The sequence below is a fragment of the Vipera berus genome (genome assembly GCF_964194415.1).
Source record: "Vipera berus genome assembly, chromosome: 4".
Taxonomy (NCBI): domain Eukaryota; kingdom Metazoa; phylum Chordata; class Lepidosauria; order Squamata; family Viperidae; genus Vipera; species Vipera berus.
In genome coordinates, this window is record NC_138206.1 from 123,276,749 (window position 1) to 123,298,085 (window position 21,337).

General features: G+C 46.6%; 1 protein-coding gene across 1 annotated transcript; it reads left to right on the forward strand.

The window, feature by feature from the left end:
* The first annotated feature begins 3,001 nt into the window (after positions 1 to 3,001).
* Positions 3,002 to 19,416, forward strand: VSTM4 (V-set and transmembrane domain containing 4). The gene is made up of 8 exons (XM_081327751.1): positions 3,002 to 3,146; positions 5,272 to 5,670; positions 11,643 to 11,699; positions 12,807 to 12,914; positions 13,305 to 13,338; positions 14,020 to 14,126; positions 14,686 to 14,747; positions 18,792 to 19,416. The coding sequence occupies exons 1-8, from the start codon at positions 3,098 to 3,100 to the stop codon at positions 18,915 to 18,917; spliced, it is 942 nt and encodes a 313-aa protein (XP_081183877.1). The 5' UTR covers positions 3,002 to 3,097; the 3' UTR covers positions 18,918 to 19,416.
* The last annotated feature ends 1,921 nt before the right edge of the window (positions 19,417 to 21,337 follow it).

Here is a 21,337-nt window from a genome sequence, read left to right on the forward strand (position 1 = left end):
ATGTAAGATGTTCCAAGTAGCACAGTTTTTTGTAGCATTGCTGGAGTTATTGCAGGAAGCTGCAGTTTCTTGATGTGTTTTGCAAAGCTTTTGGACATTGTTCCCAGTGCCCCAATGACGATGGGTATGACTGTTACATGTTTCATCCATAATCGCTGAGTTTTGATGGCCAGGTCGCGATATTTCATAATTTTTCCCAGTTCTTTTTCTTCAATTCTGGCATCTCCTGCTACAGTGATATCGATCAACAACAACAACAACAACAACAACAACAACAACAACAACAATAATAATACCACTACTATTACTTTGGAAAAATCTTGCCAAGAAAATTGCAGGGAAATTGCAGTCCTGGAGGCAGAGAGAAATGAAGGAGGCGCCTTGAGCTGAGCCGCTCTGGAGAGGACGGCCCCGGCCCTTTTTTCACAGCTTTCTTTCCCCGTGACTTTAGAAGGGCTTCCTGGCTCCTCTTTCGTTTAACAGCAATTTCAATATACTGAAGGCTAGTTAGGGTGGGGGTGGGGGGAGGAAGGGGGGTCTCTTTTTAAGCATAATAAAATCTGTGACAAACCAAGGCCAGGCTCAGAATAGAGACTATGAGGGCCTCCAAAGAGGAGCCTGAAGAATAAGCGAAGGGGAACTCTCTTTGAATGAAGCAAGTTTTAAATCTGCGTCTTTCTAAAATATTTATCTCATTTTAAAAGACTGCAGTCAGTTCACTGAGTATTATTGCACCGTTGCAGAGCCCTTGGAAACGGGGCTCCTGCAATGCATCTATTCCGTGGTTGGTGCACAGTCAGCCAGAGGCTCAGACCGGACTTGGCTTTCCTCTCCGCCCATCGTGCCCTTCCCAAGGACCCCGGAGAGGCAGAGACCAAAGCTCCCTTTTGCAACGGACCCACGGGGAGTCTGTCAAGGCCGTTGTTCAAGCGGCCACCCAGTTGCGCTGGGGTTTCAGCCGAGGTGCCTATTGCTATGGGTACTTACCTTTGCTTGGTTGTTCTACTTTTCTTGGCAAGGACAAAAGCAGGCAGGGTGACCCGAACTCCTCCCCCTGGGCTTCCCTGGCGCCCCCCCCCCTTTGCTCTCTCTTCCAGATGGATTTGGTCTAGCCTGAGAAAAGCGTCTCCCACATCTAACGGCATCCTGCATAATTTGGTGAGTCAGTCATCTAAGTACGGAGTTAATACGCTCTCCTGCCAGATTTCAGCAGAAGGCTGGAAAGAGCCCAGTTCAAAACAGGCCCCTTGCCGTGATGAGAAACACATGTGTTGGTGCAGTTGCTGAAACGATCTCTCCGATTACTATTTTTACTCCAAGTCTTTCTTTCTCTAGTGCTTCCCTACTCTGAAGTAGCCCTGGGTAATTTATTTTAAAGCCAGATTTTTAAGAAAGCGGCAAAGCTTCCCGGCTCTTGTCATCAGCATATGGTGTGTGATAATCTCCAGTCAACGAGACGTGCTGAGGAGAAGCCACTAAGCACAACCAACAGCTCTACTGACGGCCTTCTTTGGACAGCTGTGGAAAATGGCCTCTCCGTTGAGGGCATCTCTTCTCTGACCACGCCAGGCAGGGGACACGTGGCTCTCCCCTCGTTTTATTCCTTCTCAAACTAGGGGAATAAATTATGCTGAGAGAGGGAGAGAGAGACTGGCCCCAAACCAACCAGGATGGAATTTGGTATCTCTGGGTCCAGTCAACACTTTAACAATCACACACTGTACACTTTGTAGGAAAAACGGTTTTCTTCTGAACGTAATATTGTTCAGACAGCTTTATGTAGGCCAGTCAGTCCAACTTCATAGTTTGTAAGAAAAACGCAGAATCCATCCCCAAAAGGTAAGCATTCATATCGCCTTTCCTGATATAAATATTAGCTCAACTGAAAACATTGTAATAATAGCTTTGAACAGATGTATTTCTTTGGAAGGAAAACATTTTCACACCCGTTTGATAAACTCTGGGCAGGTAGAAGAACTTAGTGAAGCTCTGAAGACCGATTCAGGAAATGGAAACAAGACCTGAAGGAGGATAGGAAGAATACAAACAAGTATCCCAGAATTGCAGAGCAAAAACTCACGGTGAACTCGGTCGGATATGCTCAAAACAAACAAAATAATTGATATACCAGCTGCTCAGTGAAGAAGGTAAAATGCTAACAAGAGACAAAGAAAAGGTGGAAATAAACTATTGGGGTTCAATTTTGTCCATGAAGAAAAGTTGCATCCCAGGAAATTGTGAAAGGCGAGAGAAGGAGGAGAGAGAGGGGTCTGCAGTGGGTGTCACAAGGACCGAGCTGGCAGCCATTGAAGAAGGTCCACACAAGCAAGGAATGGGTCTCATGCAGGGCGCTGTCACACCATAGCGAGGATGGACACAGTTTAGTCAAGCAAGGCCACCCCCCAGACACGCATTCACACGTCCAGTCTCTCCTGGACCTGCCCAACCGGGCTCGGGCAAGGCAGCGGGGCCTTCAAGCGCAACTCGGCTGCTCTCTTTCCGAAGGCTCCCGGAGCTCCGTCTGGGCAGGGGCCACCCGCCTCTCGGCTTTGCTGGGGTGCAGCGGCACCCAATTAAGGCGGACTCCGAGTTGAGAGAAACTTGAGAATTGAGATCGGGCCCGGAGGGCAGAGAGGCTCGGAGGCTCCGGGCCAAAAGGAGCTCCCTCCCCTCGGAGGGCGGCGGAACCGACCCGGCCCTCGGAGGAGCCCCTGGAAGGAGGCGACCCCGGGCCGGGCAGGGACCGGCGCCCCATTGGCTGCCGCTCGGCCAATGGGCCTTCTCGGGAGGGGACCCAAACTCGGAGGAGCCCCGACGGCGCGGCGAGCTTCGACGGTGCGGCCGGGCTTCGCGGAGCCCGGCTCGGCTTCCGCGCCGGGACGCGGCGCGGGGGAGGCTCGGAAGGCGGCGCCTGCCTGCCTGCTCGGCCCGCCCGCCCTCCGCCCGACCCGCCTTCGCCGAGAGCGCGGCGTCGTGGTCGTCGGCGGGCGAGCGAGCGGGCGGGCCGGTTCGGCCGGGGAGGGAGGCGGCTTCGTCGCGTGAGCCGGTCGGGCGCTCGCCCAGCCCCCGGCCGCCCTCCCGCCGCCCGTCCCGCGCGATGCGGCTGCTGGCGCTGCTGGCTCTGCTGGCCGGGCCGCCCTGGGCAGGTAAGCGGGGGCGGGGAGGGGGGCAGGGGGGGCAGGAGCCCCGCGGCGGCCCTGGCCGAACGGCGCCCGCCGGGGAGGGTGCGGGGCCCGGCCCTCGGAGCGTCTTCCCCGCGGGAGCAGCGCTCGCCTCCGGCCCGGCCCGCCCGTTGCGGCGGCGGCGGCGCCTCGGGGAAGGCGAGGACGCCTCCCTTCCTTCGGGGGAGGGGCCCCCGGAGCCCCCGCCTGGGCTCTGGGGAGGGGAAGGGCGGCGGGGCGCGGCTGAGCCCGATCCTCGAGCTCCGGGTGGCTCCGATCCGCGCAGGCTGGAAATGGATAGAGCCCGTTTCCCCGTGCCTAACGGGATCGGCCTCTTCGGAGATGTGCAGGGAAGGCCGTTTGCAGCCTCCAAAATTGAGAGCGGGAATCTCAAATGTGCCGTGGAAAAAAACACAGCGGACTCCGCCATCGGAGCCCCGTCTGCGAAGGGACCGGTGCCCCTGGCAGGCAGAAAAAAGGGATATTTAGAAGAACAGAACTTTTAAAGGCAAAGCAAGCGAACGGGCAGGGTTGCAGGCGAAGGTGCTCGCCAAAAGCCAGACTTCTGCCCCGGGGCTCGCCACACGAGACCCGCGGAGCCACGTTCGGCTGCTTCTCTCCGGACTCGAGCACCGATGGGCCGGCGGGCGACGTTTATGGTCCCTCGGTGTCCCCTTCCCTTTCTAGAGCCAGCCCAGCCCTTGTTTCCATGGGAAACCAAGAGGAGGAGGAGGAGGAGGAGGAGGAGGAGGAGGAGGAGGAGGGGATAGTGGGGAAGCAGATGGGAGAACTCTGGGTCTGAAACAGCTGAGCGGGTGGCGTTTCTTGCCCCGCCAAGGGCCGGCAGAGCTTTCTTCTGTGCTCCGATGTTAGAAGAAGTGATGAGGGATACGCTCAAGATTTTGGCCTGTGGAGGAAGCAGCCTGGAGTGCAGCTCTAGATCTGGACTCCGGTTTGGGGCAGGACCTGCTCTGGATCCTGTCCCTCTTGCTGCCCCCAAGGCAGAGGTGTTGGTGGATGAAGTTGGTCTGCCTGTCCCCTCCTTGCTTCAGAACAGGTTACTCTTCAAGTAAGTTCTCTTGACCACCAAAAATACAGGAAATGGGCCATTTTCATCTGAAGCAATTGAGGCCTTATAATTCCAGGCACATCAGAGTGTGTTGATTATCTGGGCTCCATTACCGACAGGCTTTTGGCAAGAATGAAAACTGGAAGTGGTTAATAGTTTATTTACCCTGAGGTCTTGACTTGGAGCTGTTGGGTAACTTTCAGAGCTTCAAGCACCTCCCCTTTTTAGCGGGGGGGGGAGGGGGAGAAGTGGGCAGAGTCAGGTCAGCCTTTTGTGTCAGGTCTCCTCCATGCTGACTGGGGGGAGTGGGGGGCTGCTGTTGCCAGCTAGGCCTTTGGCTTCTGTTTTCTCTTTCCTGCAAGCAGCTAGCAGCTAATGGGCCTGCTTGCGTCTCTAATGGGCCAGCTGTGACCGTTGTTCAGCTGGTTAGGCCTGGCAATACCTATCCATAACTTGGTTTGTTTATTTGATTTTTATCCCACCTTTATTACTTTATAAGTAACTTAAAGTGGCAAACATACATAATAAGCCCAGACAGCTTTCATGTCCAAGGCAAGATTAAAACTAGAACTCACAGTTCCCTGGTTTCTAGGACAGCACCTTAACCATTCCACCAAAGTAGACCAAGCAATTGTTCTCCATACCAAACTTAAGCTCTGTTTGAGAAGTGCTTAAAACTTAAATGAGTGCAGAATCCTAAGTGACCAACAACTGCACAATCCTGGGAGTTGAAACCCGCATGTCTTAAAGTCATCGGGCACTGCTGTAAGATGAAGGCATAAATACAATGAAAGAAATTTTAAAAGCTCAAGAAGGTTCAGAATGCTAAAATATGAAAGCATAGAAAAAATGCAAAGATTTTGGGATAAATATGTCTGTATGAATGGAGTCTGTTTTTCTCTGATAACCCAAAGGAATTTTTCAATTGTTTGTTTTTTAAAAAAGAGCTATAATTTTGTTACATATCAGAAGTCCTAAAAAGAATGATACAATGTTGCACACGGCTCCTGAGATGCATTTGTTTGTTTTTCCGCTTTGTAGATATTTGTGAAGCTCTGAACGTGACCGTCTCTCCGGGACCCAGAACACGGCATGTGGTTGGAGATAATGTTACTTTATTCTGCCATGTTTCTCAAAAAAGGCGAAGAGAAAACCTTTTGGCTGTCCGATGGATTTTTGCTCTCCCCTCTGCCCAGGAATACTTGATGATCAAAATGACCAAATATGGGGTCGTCCAGTACTATGGAAATTACACAAGCCACTCCTATAAACGAAGGCTTCGTCTTCTGGAGGAGAAACACAGGACGATGTACACATTTTTGATCCTGAATATCCAGCAAGCCGAACAAGGACACTATATTTGCAAAGTTCAGGAGATTGGCAAGCAAAGGAACAAGTGGACTTCGTGGTCCAACGGTAGTGCCTCCACTGAAGTCCAAGGTGAGAAAATAACGGGTGGTGTGTTTTTCCCCCAGTCTATGTAGGATTGTTGTCTAGCTGTACTTCCTGGTGTACCTCTGGAAGAAGTAAGCCCAAGAAGGCCTCAGATTTGACCATTTTGGTTGAAGACAATTATCATCCATTACTTTAAAAAAAAGAAGGCAAAAAAGTTAGTAGTTTGTCTTTTGTATGATCCCTTCTTAGTAACGGTGGTTGCCTTGGCTCTCAAGTATATTGAGATACGATGGATGGATGGATGGATGGATGGATGGATCTCTTTGCCATTGGAAATAGCCCCTTCCAATGACATATTTCAACAGTATTTGTGTCTTTATTTACTGCAAATCTATAGATGCCAATGTCCTCACCTTACTCTCTCTCTCTGTGTGTGTGTGTGTCTGTGTGTGTGTGTATACACATATACACAAACAGACACACACACACCTTCCAAAACAAAAGTTGGGTTTAGGGGAGAAGTTACTATTTGAGGCATAATACTGTACTTTGGGCAGTCCCTCTTTTAATTTTAACATTAGTTGAGAGGATGGGCAGATCCTCTGTTCAGGACGAAGCCGGCAAGCTTTGTTCTGCAGTCTGGATTAAAGGAGGGAAGTTCTTAGCACGAGTGAACTGTAGAACTACAAACGTGATCAGAACAGAACAACAGAGCAAGTGGATTGTTGTTGCAACTTGGAACTCACATTAAATGGAACATATGTTTTGTTTTACGCTAGGGGTAAAACATCTTCATTAGGAGAAACCCCACCCCCACCCCCCAGCACACGGGGTGATTCCCATCCTGTATGGAATGGAACAAAGATGTTCTGGGCTATAGGAAATCATGGAAAACCAGAACAAACCCCGATTTCCTAGTTTTTCATTCCAGGGCTACCAAAGGAGGTCTGGTAGTAAGTTGCTGGTTGCTGTCGACATACCAAAGTTTTTCTTTTCTTTTTTTCTTTTCTTTGGAGATGATTTCGGAAGTAACAATAAGAAATATTTTTTTTAAAAAAAAAAAGCACAAAAAGCCCATGAAGGGATATGTTGATTTTTTTGAAACTTGATTTCTGATTTAGCAGAGTGGGATCAGAAAGAAAAACAAAATTGGTTCCTATTAAAGAAAGAGGGAGAGAGAAATAGAGGGGAGGGAGGGAGGGAGGCAGAGAGAGAGAGAGAGAAAGAAAGAAAGAAAGAAAAGAAAAGAAAAGACCTGCATTTGTTCAGAGGGAACTCAACAGAGTCACAGGAGATTTTCTGCATTTTCAATTTACACCTGAACTTCTCAGCAGCACGAGCAACATTGGCAAAGCCAACTCAGTGTCGGCGTGTGCCTGGTGGCGACTTGCCTGTAAAAATATGCAGACGACCCAACCAGCCGGGCCACGTGGGGAACTCTCATTTTCCCGGAGCAAAGCATTTTAAAGACCAGTGGTAAATATAGCTGCTCCCGGGCAGAACTGCAGATGTCAGCAGCCTCTTTCCGCCTGAGCTGGGCCAGCCAGCCCAGCTCTTCTGTGCAAGGACGGGGCAGCGTATCAGGTGGGGAGGGGTGTGTGTCCCCCCCCAAGCCCGGTTCCCGCTCCGAGTCAGGCCCAAGGAACCCATCGGCATCAGAAATAAGGGTGGAGGGAGTCGTGAATGGGGAGAGCTGCGGCTGGATCCCGTGGTGACCCAAATGATGCCCATAGGGGGTCTGAAAGAGGAGAGGAGGGGTCTCCTTCAGCAGCAGATCAGGAAAATCCAGCTGTGGAAGATGGGTCTTTTATTTTCAGTTGTTCCAGAGAAGAAGTTGTTCCATCCTCGGACTCTGAGCTGATCAGACTCTGTAATTCGGGCTACTGGGGTGGGAAGAGACCCCAGGCCAACTTCTGGCGACGTCATGCGGGAGCAGGCCTGCCCGCCTTTCTCGAGCTTCTTCTGAGAGTGCCATGGAAAGCTCACATCTTCTCCTGAGCAAGACAGTGAGCCCCCCTCCCCCTCCCTCCGCCTGCCCACCCAGGGAGGGAGCAGCCCAGCCTGGCTTGCCAGGCAGAATTGGACCCGGGACACTGGTGCAGCTGCAGCAGTGGCTGGAAGTGGAGCCTCTGCGGTCGGATCCAGCCTGGCTTGGCTCCGGGACAACCAAAGAGAAATGCGAGGATGACCTTCCCGGTCTTTTAAAAAAGGAAATGCAGTCTCCCAGGGCTCTGAATCTCACTTGAAGTGGGGAGATCGGAAGAGAGCGCTTAGCCAGCATCTATCCGCAGAAGGAAAAACACTTTAAGGGAAAATATTTTCCACGTCTCTTAGTCACACTTGAGACTTGCACATGCTAGGTGCTGGGAATTCACACCTGGAAATGGAGCCAAATTGTATTTTATCTCACGTTTCCCACTGGGTTTGCCATTCCTTTGAGGTGTTTTTCCCCCTCTTCCCAGACTGGTTGAGTCTACAGGCCTCAGTTTCCCCAGGGGCCTCCTGGCTCAGGACTCCCCAGAACCAGTCTGGCTTAGCTTCTAAACCTAGTTAGGAGCCGTAGAAGCAGGGTTATCAGGCATAAAAGAGAGGCGTTTTCTTGGCCTTTGCTACAGGAAAATAAACAGCAAATTATTTACCTCATTTTAAATGTGTAGCTTTCTAGATTATTTCCAAAACAGAGGTTAAATGTTATAAAGCTCAAATATGCAATAATGAAATTGGCATAAAGAATCAAAATAACACCAACAGCTTCCCCATGACGGAAAAACAACTGTGCCCGGAGCTTCACGGCTTAGAAAAAAGGGACGGAGGGGGCAGGATGGATTCATTGCACAAATTGCCCTTGTCGTCAGTCTCCCCGAGGCAGCTGTTGCCGGTGTTTGCTCTCTTTCTATACTACTGGAATTTGGAAGTCTCGAAAAGAAACTCCCCGAAACCTAAGACTTGTAGATGAGGAATGTGTGTGGGATTCATTATTTATTTACTTACTGCGATCGAGGCGGGAGGATAAGAATCCGTGGTGGAAAGATCCGTAGTTCGAAGGCAGCTGAGCGGTTTCCCCCTCCGACTCTTCCTCAGTGTCCAGCTTTTGCAGCTGTTGGAGACCTTCGCCCTGCCCACACACACACACACACACACACACACACACACACACACACGTGGAAGGCTCAGTACTGAATGCCACAAAATCTCAGCCTAAACGCCTCCTGGTCTTTCTCCCGGCCTTCAGCCTCCTCTTTACTTCCCCACCCAACTGCCTCTCCCATGTGCACTCCTGAGCCCAGAAGAGCACGGCTGCCGTCCCCGTGTTCACTTCTTCATTGCCAGCGGTGAGTTCACCGGACGCGATCGGCTCTGCCTTCGTCCTCTCTGTCTCTGAGACAAGCAGCCCTGGCGCACGAGCACCCCTGAGCCCAAAATTCGTTTCGTTAAGTGGGGTTTGCCCCATTTTGTGACCTTTCTTGCCACAGTTGTTAAGTGAAATACCACAGTTGATAAGTTAGCGACAGGGTTACTAGCATCTGAATTTTGATCACGTGACCCATGGGGAAGCTGCAAAGGTCGTAACTACGAAAAACAGTCACAAGTCACTTTTTTCCCAGTATCGTCGTAACTTTGAACAGTCACTAAACGCACTGTTGTAAGTCGAGGGCTACTTATACTAGCCCAGACTTTCATTTCCATTTTTTACATTCACAACTAGCATTTCTAAGAGCTCCTAACTTTCAGCTAATGAAGTTGTGTCCCTTGAATAGATCAGATTGTTACAACTTCAAACTTTTATTCCCGGTGTCTTTACTTGCAGTCTTTCGTTCTTAGGTGTTCACTGCACGTGTTAAACGGTTAATGAGGAAACTATTTTTATTTACTTATTTATGATTTTTATATGTTCGCCTATCTCATAAAAAGCGACTGTGGGCGTTGTGCTTCTTCCTGGCCTCCCCTTCCATTTTGAGCCCCTCTCTTCTGTTCTCCAGACGGGACCTTCTCTCGGGTGGCTCCGGTGGGCTATGAAGTTTCACCAGAAAGCTATTCAGATGTCTTCTCGTCAGCTTGATTGACATCCATGCACACAAACAATACTTTAACAATGGATTGCAGTTGTGGACTCATTTTTTAAAAAAAAGATTTAGTAATGTATGTGCTCATATTCATTGTGAGCCAGAAAAATACAGATTGGATATGTACTTACCACAACCCACATCTGGCAAAAAATAGAATACAGAGAGAATTTGTGAAATGTCACAAATACAAAAGAAAAATAGGCGCCTACATATCTGAGTTTCCGTAATAGTTGTATTTCAATAAAAAAATCCTGTCCAATTTTGCCTAGATGTGTGTCCATGTCTGACAGAAAGAGCATGACTTGCTGTGTGGTTTGAAGCCATGTGAATGCGCTGAGCCTTGTGGCTGGACGCCTCAGGCCCACAGCGAAGGCCAGCCGAGGAAGTTCAGCGTCAGGTGGAAATGGCGCTTTATTCCTCTAGACGGGACTTAAGAGGACCTAAAATGCAAAACTGTATAAAGTTTGTTTTTTCAGAGATGACTAATGTTTTCTTCCATTAATTTCAGGATGGTGGAAGCAATTATAAGAATGGGGAGGATGAAAATTACATGCTTCGCATCTGAAATAATATGTGTGGTCACCTTCCTCTCCTTTCTCTAAGTCCAGCTCAGCCACCCTCTGTCTCTGTCTTGCTCTGCCATCGCTGGTGGGTTCCTGGCTTCATTTTTTAAAAAACAGGTCCTGACTGTATGTGGAAGAGCTGTAACTTTGGTGCTTTTTCATGTCACGGGTTTTCATATGACGTATCATTTCCCCCCCCCTCTTTTGCTGGTGGAGGATCCCCAGTTTACCCTTTCTTGCTGCCAAAGGTGTCCTCGGGCTGCTGTCCCCCATTTACTTGCCTGCTTATCTTTCAGGAATTTGGCGGACTTCTGGGGGGAGGATCCCCCCCCATCCCCACCTGCAGGCCTGCCCAGGAGCCTGGTGATGAGCAGCAGGAAAAAGCAGTGTTGTTTGGGATTTTCAAAAGGAGATAAAATGTGTAGTATGCTGAATGGATTTCTCCAGTTCTTCAAATCAGTTTCAAACAGTGCTCACGAAAACACCCTGCCCCCCCCTTCCACATCCCCCGTCCCCCTTTAAATAGATTTAAACAGAATCTCAGAGTTGGAAGGGACCTTGGAGGTCTTCTAGTCCGACTCCCTGCTCAAGGCAGGAGACCCTATTCCGTTCCGGACAAATGGCTGACCAGTGTTTTCTTGAAAACCTCCACCGATGGAGCACCCACAATTTCTGGAGTCTGAGCCGTTCCTCTCCTTGACAGTTCTCATTGCCAGGAAATTTCTCCTTAGTTCCAGGTTGCTTCTCTCCTTGATTCGTTTCTTAATTAGTTTCTTCATTAGTTGATTAGCCTCCTTGATTATTTTTAATTGTTATTTTTGGATATGCTTTATGGATTCTCTTTAATATTTATGCAATATTTATTTCAGGTTCTACTGTGACTTTTTTTAATGTAAAAGAACTAAAAAAATTGAAAAGAAAAAAGAAATAGAGGGGACAAAGGAAGAAAAAAAAGAATATATTAGAAGAATATTACAAAATATAAATTTGCAGGAGAATTTAGAAAATATTGGAAAAAGTAGAAAAAAACATTCCACTATTGTTTGTACAAGCATCATTAAATTGTAATTAATGGTTATTTATTCAAGTCAAACCAGAAAGTGTCAAAAACAGCCAAACTGAATTATTGGTCAGAATAAGAGGAATTAGAAAGACATTGTGACTCAACTGAAGAGGTCTCTCTTTAATCTTATAACTAGCTAAAAAAGAATCTAATGTTTTAAAACCTTGTGCTATAAGAGACACAGATTTAAAATACATAAGATGTTTATGTGCAGAATTATAATCTCTAAAGAGTCTTCAAATTAAGTGAAAGTTGATAATTAGATTTATTTTTTAGATGAAAAACTATTTTCCTTAGGTGATCACTTCCTTCTTTGTTTTTCAGTGCTGCCATCCCATTTTTTGGATGAAGAAAAACACAAAACATGGACATTTTTTGAAGGTTAAGTACAATTTTCCCTTTTTGTTATTCTTCGCAGATCTAGTAAAACATGGTTTTGTGCAAAAATGATCCAAAGCTACATTTGTGTGAAGAAGAAACTTTTCAGCACCACCACATTTAAAACCTCTGGTTTGCCCTTAGTTGGAGCATAATAATATTTAAAAATAGTATCAGATGTAATCACATTTGAGAATTTATTATTCATAATCATTATTCTAGCTGATTTCAGTTACTGCAATTGTATATTTATTTTAATTTTTAAAAAACTTAGGAAGATTATGAGTTACTTCTAGGAAATTCAGATGTTGTGTCACTCCATTTGAAAAAGATCCTTTTCCTCTTAAACTTCTCTGGCAAATTAACATTCCAAAAGGCCATTAAAGATAACAACTGGATATAAAAACTGCTTGTCTAAAAAGCAAGAAGAAAAAAAATGGGTAAAAAAATCAATAAGCTGATAAACTGAGACACATTTACTTTAAAAAGTTTAAAAATAAAAAGACAAGAAATTATACTGGTAAGGGAATACATGTTTAAAATATAAGGAGAATTTTTTTAAAAGTTAAATGGACTAAGCTAAGTGGACTTTTGGAAAAGATAGATCAAAGCTACAATACAGACACACAAACACACACACAAGAATCTTAAGAGGTCCACCTCCAATAAATTACAAAACTGTAAAAACTACAATTATATAAACAGATTGCTACATTCCTCTTTCTTGTCTCAGCGTAATACACTGACTTACCTGCGGCGTTTGGATCAACGAATTGTTTCTCCCTGAAATACATGGGTAAACAGAACAAAACAACCAGATAAAGTCAAGTAAATACAGTAATATTTTTTGCAATTAAAGTTGAGGACATATTAAAACTCAGCCATGTAAAATATTAACAGATTTTGCATATATGGAAAGATACAAATCATGACATTGGTCAACTGACTCCACATTTTGCATAAGCCACAGCAGAAATTGGGGCGCGCTTAGGGCGATGGCCCTGTGGGAGCAGAGGCACTCAATACGTGCCCTACCACTCAGCCTCCACCCTCTTTGGAGACGGGGGAGGGGTTGGGCCTGAGGCCTTTTCTTTTTCCCTCCCTCCCCAGACCTCTCGGTCTACGCGGTGCTGATGTGCTCGGCGGGGATCCTGAGCATCATCCTCTTCGGCCTGGTCCTCCTCTGCCAGATCTTGAGCCACAGGAAGCGACCCCACGGTGAGTCCCTTGCCAATGTAAAAGGTTTCTGTAATTCATCTGTAAGTTTAGTTTAAATGTATTGTCACCAAATTTACCAATTCTGTATGTTTGTTTGTTTATTCCATTGTTATCTTTGAATGCTCTGTGCATTTCCCTTTAACTACGGCCAAAATGGGTGGTGGCTAAATTTGAGAAATATTTTGAAATACACAAAACTGTGTATAAATCGAGAACTTCCTCAGATTTGCACAGAAAATTGAGAAGCTCGTCCTGCAGTGCTTTAAAAAGTGAACAAAGACAACCAAATGGTCCTCACTCCTCACTCAGAAATCACATGCAAATGAAAATTACTATGTATATACATTTTTTTTATTTCTGTTTTTCTCATTTCTATATTTTTTTTCACAGTGAAACGTTACTTGGTGAAATGTCCTCAGAAAAGGTAGGAGAAGAAGCTTTTTTCTGAGAGCTACAACCTTTAATTTTGCTACAAAAATGTCATTGACTTGAGAAAAACACATTTTAAGTTCTGGAAATTGTTTTGAGAGCCTTTTAATCAATGCCATAAAGAGGAGTGTACACTTCCCCTCAAAAGAGCACTGATGATCATCCATGGCTATAGAATACGGGCTGTCCGTGAGCCTGCTTAACCTATTTCCTTCAGCTTTGAAATGTTCCCATTGTTGAAATATTTTTATTTATTATTACACAAATTTATATAGCCACCCGACTCAGACACCATTCCTCCAGGCTGTGTGCAATATTAAAACACAAAAATTTATGTGGGAGATTCGGTCTCAATAGCTCAAAATGATGGTTCCTCTTTGCCCTGGTTGAGGTGCCAATGATGGCGTGAGCTGGCCCTCACGTGCCTGACCCAGTTTCCCTTCATTTGCCACATTTCGCGAGGACGAACCTGCCTGGGACAGTAACCTTTTGGGCCCATCTCAGACTAGGTGCATGTGTGGATTAGGCTCCTTTTGCTCCAAGCAGGATTAACTTTGTTTGTGTCTGTGTGAGATAAAGGCTCAAAATGCTCAAGGGGTCCTGGGGAATGTGGAGAACTTTTGCACTAGCTACACTCTCTCGCCTTCCCTCCCTCTCCCTCCCTCTCATTTTCCAGCTTGCAGGAGGCCGGGAGTCCCAGCAAGGCAGCCGGGTCTCCGGGCGCCCCCACCCAGAGGAGAGCCCCAAGGGCGATGGAGGCACCACCAGCAGTTCCTGCCAAAGGTATTCGTGGGGTTACGAGCACTTTGACTCTGGGGAGCTGCGGCTCCCGAAAGGAAGGAGAGCTTCTTCGCTGGACTATTTAAGCAGGTGGCCATTTGCCAAGGAATGCTGGGAAAGAGGATTTCTGCATTGGCAGGAGGTTGGGCTAGGTGGTCTCCCGAGACCCCTTCCATCCCTGACATTGTATCTTAATTCCTTTATTGTAGGTAAAGGGGGCGAATTCTTCTGGGGTGCCCTGTCCCTTTTTTCCATCTCCCATAACTTTTATTCCTTATTTTTATATGACTTCTAAATTGCCCTCAGTGGACGATCGGCAGCTGAGTACACATTCCTGAGAACAGACCGAAGCCACAGCCCTGGGTGGGAGGAAGAGCCCTGGGCTGCCAAGGAAGCGCATGGGGTCCGGAAGCATCTCAGGAGATGCAAAAGGCCCCCAGATGGGGATGCTGGCCAGCTGCAGGGGTGCTGATTGAGTGGCAGATGTTCTTTTTTGTGCATTTCACTCTTACCTGTATTCACATTACAGCAAGAGGAAAATTATCTGATCTTATTTTTACAGCACCGATATCCCACGCCTTCTCAAAGCCTAAACTTCTGAAACCACAAAGGAAGCTTACCTTGGTAAGTAGCACCGCAGAGATCTGCCCTTGCCGTCGGTTATCCGGTGTGTGAATTTGGTTCCCTCTTTCTCCTCCCTTCCTTCCCTCTCGGGATGGTTTGAGGTTAGCATCCGCACACAAGGCCTCCTTTCGTTGACTCTCAGGGTCCATGGCAGCTCCTGAAGAATCGGATTGCTCCTCATAGTTCCATCTTTCACCCAAAGAGTTTAAGGCCCTGCACTGTACACATTTTATTGCTTTCTCTTACACAAGCATTGGCATCAGTTTCATTTCCATAGCATCCTGTCGAGGTCAGTTGGGTTGAAAGAGCCTGAGTGACTCTCTCAATAAAATAAGGCAACCTGTGACCTGCTGGGCCCTCCTGTCAGAGGTGTCTCTTTACCTGTGCAGAGAAACACAGCAACCGTCCAACGTCCAATAGCAATGGCAGTTCCAACCATTGAGTTAGTCCTCTGACGATATCAAGGGACTTCTGGCCAAGTGGAGAGGAGTGCCCCCTTTTTCGGAGCTGGAGGAAAAATGACTTTTCAGTAAGAGAAGGAAAGAGCAGACCAGTTGGCCAGCTCCTTGGTCATAGTGTATCTCTGCAACGTTCCCTGCTAACAGGAAAGTCTACACCAGTCCGCTCTGTTGCGCTTTCACCTCAACCAAAGCCCAGTCTCACCCCAAGCGCACTCGCCCCCTTTTAGGCAGACTGAGGTCTCCGATCAAGAGGCGGCCGCCTTGTCAGCTGACATCATGTTGTTGGTCTCCAACCGCTGCTGATGCGCCAGGGAGGGTTTCACCAAGGAGGCAAAATGGCGCAGTCCACTTGGAATACGGAGATTCCCGTTGGACTCTTTCTGTGCTTTGGGCTCCTCTTAAACTTATGGTAGCAGATATTTAAATTTTCTTAGTTACAGATTGTTTTTCTTGGCTTCTATAACTTTGGCTATGTCGGGGTTCTCCACTTTTTGTGATCAGGGTTGCTCCAACCATCCAGAAGGCAACTGCTTGTGCCATAGGGCCCAAGTGGCCCCTGGTCACCGCTCGGCCCTCTCCCTGTGGCCGTGGGGCCCGCTTAGGCCCTTGCTGTGGGGCTGAGAACTTGGCTAAAGTTTTTGTTTCCCTTTCCTCTGGAGAAGGTTTGGAAGCTTCCCGCTTTTCCTGGGTCTTATCGCTGTTCTAGTTGGAGGGTGTCTGTGTGTCCTAGGAAAGCATCTCGTTTCTTTTTATTTTTGCAGTATGTTTTTGAGGCGCAAGTCTGGGAGAGACGGAAAAACGGCCCTGCCTGTGAGCCCCAGAGGGAGGCTCTGGAATAAATGCCTCCGTGGGACTCGCAGGTGGAAATTCACCACGAGGCGTTTCATCCCTTCATCACCCCTCATGGTTGCTCCTTTTATAGATGAAGTTTTATTCTTAGGAATTCTTAGGAGATAGTCTTGTTTCGCGTAACATAAAATTGTACAGTTTCTCTCCCTGATCCTTATTCCAGCAGAAATGTAGCAGCCTAGCTCCCAACTTTCTGTTATTATCAATTAGAGATGCTGGGAAGTTACAAAATCGAGGTGATCATTTGATTGTTTCCGAGAATGGGGACTCAGTTCAACCCGTGCTCCCCACAGCTGTGACTGCAGTTATGAGGATCTTTCAAAATGTATTTTTCTGTCAGAATGTAAAGTAAAAGAAAAATCTCCAAAATGAAATTATAGAGAGATGGATGGATGGATGGATGGATGGGAAGAGAAGGAAGGAAGGAAGGAAGGAAGGAAGGAAGGAAGGAAGGAAGGAAGGAAGGAAGGAAGGAAGGAAGGAAGGAAGGAAGGATTACTGCGAAAGTTGGCCAACCGGTAGAGAGCCATCCCTTTCAGTTTTATTAAATCGTGACTATTGTTGAAAGTAAGGTTTGAACTTTCACCCCGCAGTGGCCCCCCAGAGAACCAGCCTGAGCTTCCCTGGAGTCATGAGGACTCCCATCAGGTGGAGTCTTTATTTCAGGTCTTCGTCGCCTTCGTCACCCACTTGCCTAAAAAAAAAAGAAAGAGCGCCCTTCCTTGAAATCGGCCGGGGAAGCCCAAAGACTGCCTCTCGAGGGCAAGATGGTGCCTCTGACCTTCTCTTCTGCCTTTTTAAAATTAATGTGCATATTTTAACATGCATATTTTCATGAATCATTTTACTGCAAAATACCCAGAGGTGTCTTGGTGGTTGTTGGTAGCACTAAGTTTGCTGAGGGGAAGAGGAAGGGCTTGAGGTTACTTTAGCTATCCTTCCTTGCATCTCTAGGCGGCGCGTTTCCAGCTGCAGATGTGCTTTGTGATGCCATCCCTCTGCCACCTCCTGGGTGGGAACAAGCACAGCTACGGCGTACGTTGTAAATCGTCATGCTATTTTATTTATTTTATTTTTTATTTTTTTATTTTAATTCCATTTATATCCCGCCCTTCTCCGACGACTCAGGGCGGCTTAGAAGCTTAGCAGTAGCCTTCATTCTATGTATATGCCTGCTTATTAGGGCTTTCATACACCCCCCCCCCAGCGGCATTATTACAAAGTCAGCTTAATTGCCCCCAACAATCTGGGTCCTCATTTTACCTACCTCGGAAGGATGGAAGGCTGAGTCAACCTTGAGCCTGGTGGGATGCGAACCTGCACTAATTGCAGGCATTTTACAGCATTGTCCATAAGGATTGCATTTTACTGTATTGCTGTCCTTTTGCAACACCCTGTTCAAAGCAGGAAGTAGACTTTTTTTCTTAAATTCCTGTTAAATCCCCCAGTGCCTTAAATTGTCAGCAATATTTTCTCGGTCCACCATTTTGCTTTCAGTTGAATAGGCTGAATGCTCCACAGTTGGAGATATTCAGTGTTCAGGGTTTGAAAGCACGCACGACGCATGCTAAGATTTCCTTATGGTTGATATTTGGAGCTCCTTTTTAAGCTACTCAAACTTGTCAGTGATAACCCAAGAAGCATAATGGGGCACAGCCTCAGGTTTCTGCTTTGGAAATGGCCTTTGGAAAACCGTATCTTCTATGTTCAGTTATTATACGTAGTTGAGAACGATTCTGAACCTCCTGTGTGTTTCTTCATATTTTCAATCAAATTATTACATACTGGAAATATGCATAAGGGAAATTATTCTACACATTTTATGGTGCGCCGTTGCTTGTAGCAGTAATTGAAGTACCTTTTCCACTTATGAAAGTACTAATTTTATTTGCTTTTATTGCTTTTCTAGATGCAATTATTTATTTAGTGTGTTTTGGCTTTATTAAATTATGTTTACTATAGGAACATCATAAAAATGTATGAAAGTAACACATCAGCCGGGGCTGCCCAGTGACCTGTATTGGAGGAATCGAGGGTTATTTTTCATATCCAAACTTAATAGAATAAAGAAGGAATAAGGATATAATCTACCCAAGAAAACAATGCAATTTCCAGATAACATAATAATACACCTGGACAATGTAATTTCATAAATCTTAGCTCTAAAATTTACATGAGCTGGGTGTTGCTGTGCCATTTCAGAAATCACCATGGTTCGGCTGGATTTTGAATGAGAATTATAACTAAAGGCCGCCGGCTTTACTGAATGTGAAGCAGAGATGCCTCCGAGGGTGAACGGCTACGTTGGCTAATTGGCTCCAGGCCCCACATCTGGGCTTCACAGGCCACCCGGGTGCCTTTCGGGGCCATTTCTTCCACTCGGGGCCTCTTCCCCACAGAGGCAGCCGGTGGGGCCCCCCTCCCCAGCACCATGCGCTCCAGACTGCAGGGAGAGGGACCCCCTGAACGGGAGGGCATAAAACGAGGACCAGCACCTTGGCTCGCCTTGAAACAGTACAATCTCCAAAAAAAGCTTCCCGCTTCTTCAGCCTGCCTCGCGTTTCGGGACCTGGTTCCACTTCTCACGGGGGAAGCCTGTTTGGGGGGCATTTGGGGGTTACGTTCTCACTTCGGGTCTGCCCCGGGTTCATCCTTGCCTCCCGGGCTGAGCCGAAGGGCAGCCGGTGCCCCGTTGGATTCAGCCTCCGCTCTTCTTCTTCTCCTTCTTCCGCAGCTGAAGGGCAGAGAGGAGAGCCTGACCTACGCCGAGCTGGAGCTGCAGAAGCCTCCCCAAGAGGCCAAAGGCGCTTCTTCTGCCACCGTCTACGCCCAGATCCTCTTTGAGGAGAACAAGGTGTAAATGATGTGCAACCAAGACGGAGCCGGTTGACCTGGGGGGGGGGAGGGGAGGGGGCATTGAATTACTTCTTTCCTCCCAACAAGCATGTAGGCAGCGTCCTTTTAGTGGCGCTTCTTTCCCTGTTTAGTTGGAGGAGATTTTAAGGCTGTGGAAACATTTTGTTTTGAAAGATTTCAGGGGAGTTTTTTTAGGTGAGTAAAAACATTCTCAGGAACCAACAGGAAAAAAGCAACATCTTTCCTTTGGATGATTGGCATGATAAACATTTTGAAAAACTGGAGGAATAAGAATAAATAGAAAACTGGAAGTTAAACTGTGCCTTTACATCAGAACTTAATCCTGGGAATATGAAATATTTTATTGGCTGGGAAAGAGCTCCGAGTTGAAGTTGATCAGTATGACTATAAAACGGCAATTTTACAGACCCAGGATTTAAAAAAAATTTTTTTAATGCATGTAAGAAATGTACATTGGTCCCTTCCTTTTCTATGTTATTAAGACCGTGAAAATGTATTTTTGAATAAATAAATTTTTCCATTAAAAAAAGGCTGATTTCTTTGTTTTATTGCATGAAATGGTAGCAGAGTCCTGCAGAAGACAGGCAGTTGCGCTGGATGGCCTCTTGGGTACCTTCCCACGTGACAATTCTGTGTGCGAATTGGGGCTTTTCTCCAGCTGCCCCCTCCCCCGTGGTGCTGCTCACGCCCCAAACAGAAGCGGCCCTTCTCTCAAAGCAGCTGTCCTGTCACGGGGGCTCTGGCTCTCGGTCAGGCCCACACACACACACACACACACACACACACACACACACACACACGCCGGGCCCAGCAGAGCTGCCAGCCTGAGTCTCGGGGCCACTCCTGGTTTCCTTCGGCCTCGACAGAACCTCCAGGTGGCCAGGAACATCCTAGCTGACTTCCCGAAATTGGCCTTCTAATCCATCCATCGTTTCTCTCAATGTGTTTTGCCACCTGGCACTCTGCAGCCCTTGGGATTCTTTTAAAAAACATAATTGCGTTGGTTGTCAGAAAGTTTTGTTGATACAAAACAAGCTTCTGCAAGGGAAGTGGACACGTATTTTCAGTTGGAGGTTAAAGTAGGGTGGACAGAGTCAGCTTTTAAGCTTCAGCCCCTGCACAGAGGCTAGATAGTCACTTGTCTGAGATGGTATAAGTCCTCCTGGTTGGGCAGGGGGCTGGACTAGAAGACCTCCAAGGTCGCTTCCAGTTTCTATTCTATTCTATTCTATTCAGTAGACCTACACTTCCAAATATTTGATGTATAGTTCAACACAACTTTAAGAATTTTTTATGATAATGATGACTATATCAAACTAAACAGAAAAAAATATGCTGGAAAATTTCACGAATAACAACCAGAAATTTGACTAAATAAGTCCAAATAAGTCCTTTTGTTGAAAAGAGACCAAATGTTGGCAAACAGCCCTTAACAACCATCCATTTTTCAGGTCAGTTTCTGTCCATATTTATTCTTCTAGCCTTGCCTAGTAATTTGTTTGGCAAACTCAGCCACCCTAATGAAGGAAATGGGAGGGGGGGATGGTGACACAATGCTGGTTTGCTTGGACTCCAAAGAAATGGACATTGAAGTCAAATTCCCTGCCAGAAGCCAGCGGACAAGATCTGAAAGAGGGTGGGATGTCCAGAAAACAAATGCTAAGTTGCAGAGCCCGTGAGGAGAACCAGATAAGGCAGCAGAGGTAACTTAGTGAAAGGGAAACACTTTGGAGCTGCTGAAGCTGAGCAAAAACCGAATGAGCTGAAGGGATGCTAAGAATACAAAATGGCCTCCTTTGGCTACACAGAATACAAAACGGCCTTGAGTTACACTGTATTCCAAATAAAAGGAAAATAGAGTTTCTGCTCAAAAAGGACAAGATACAAGATATTAACTAAAAAAGCAGCTGAATCGCTGGAGTGAATTTATTTGTGAATATTTGTCAGGAGGAGGAAGTGATACATTTCGGAGATGAGCTTGAAAAGACACAACAAGCAACAAAATGTGGCTTGAGACAAGATTGCATGCTCAGCTCTTGGCAAAAGAATGAAAAAGCTGATGTCTCTGTCCTGGTTCTCTGTGTGTATGTACACACACACACACCATGCAAACCTGCCTGCAGTGGTTGCATCCTGCTGCTGGAAATGTTCAATCAGCACAGATCAATTTCAGGAACATTTTATCTGATCACTGTCAGACAGATTTCAAAATGGAATCAGCCAGGTGGAGGTGTGGAGGGAAAACCTGGTTGTATGGAAGTGCCCTAAAAATTAATATTAACAATCCAGGCAGAACCAAAATTATGAAGAAAGGGAACCTGTAAGTATATATCAAAGGAAGATTAATTCCAGAAAAGGATGTTCTTTTCCATCTGTCAAAATATATAATTTCAGTAGTGACAT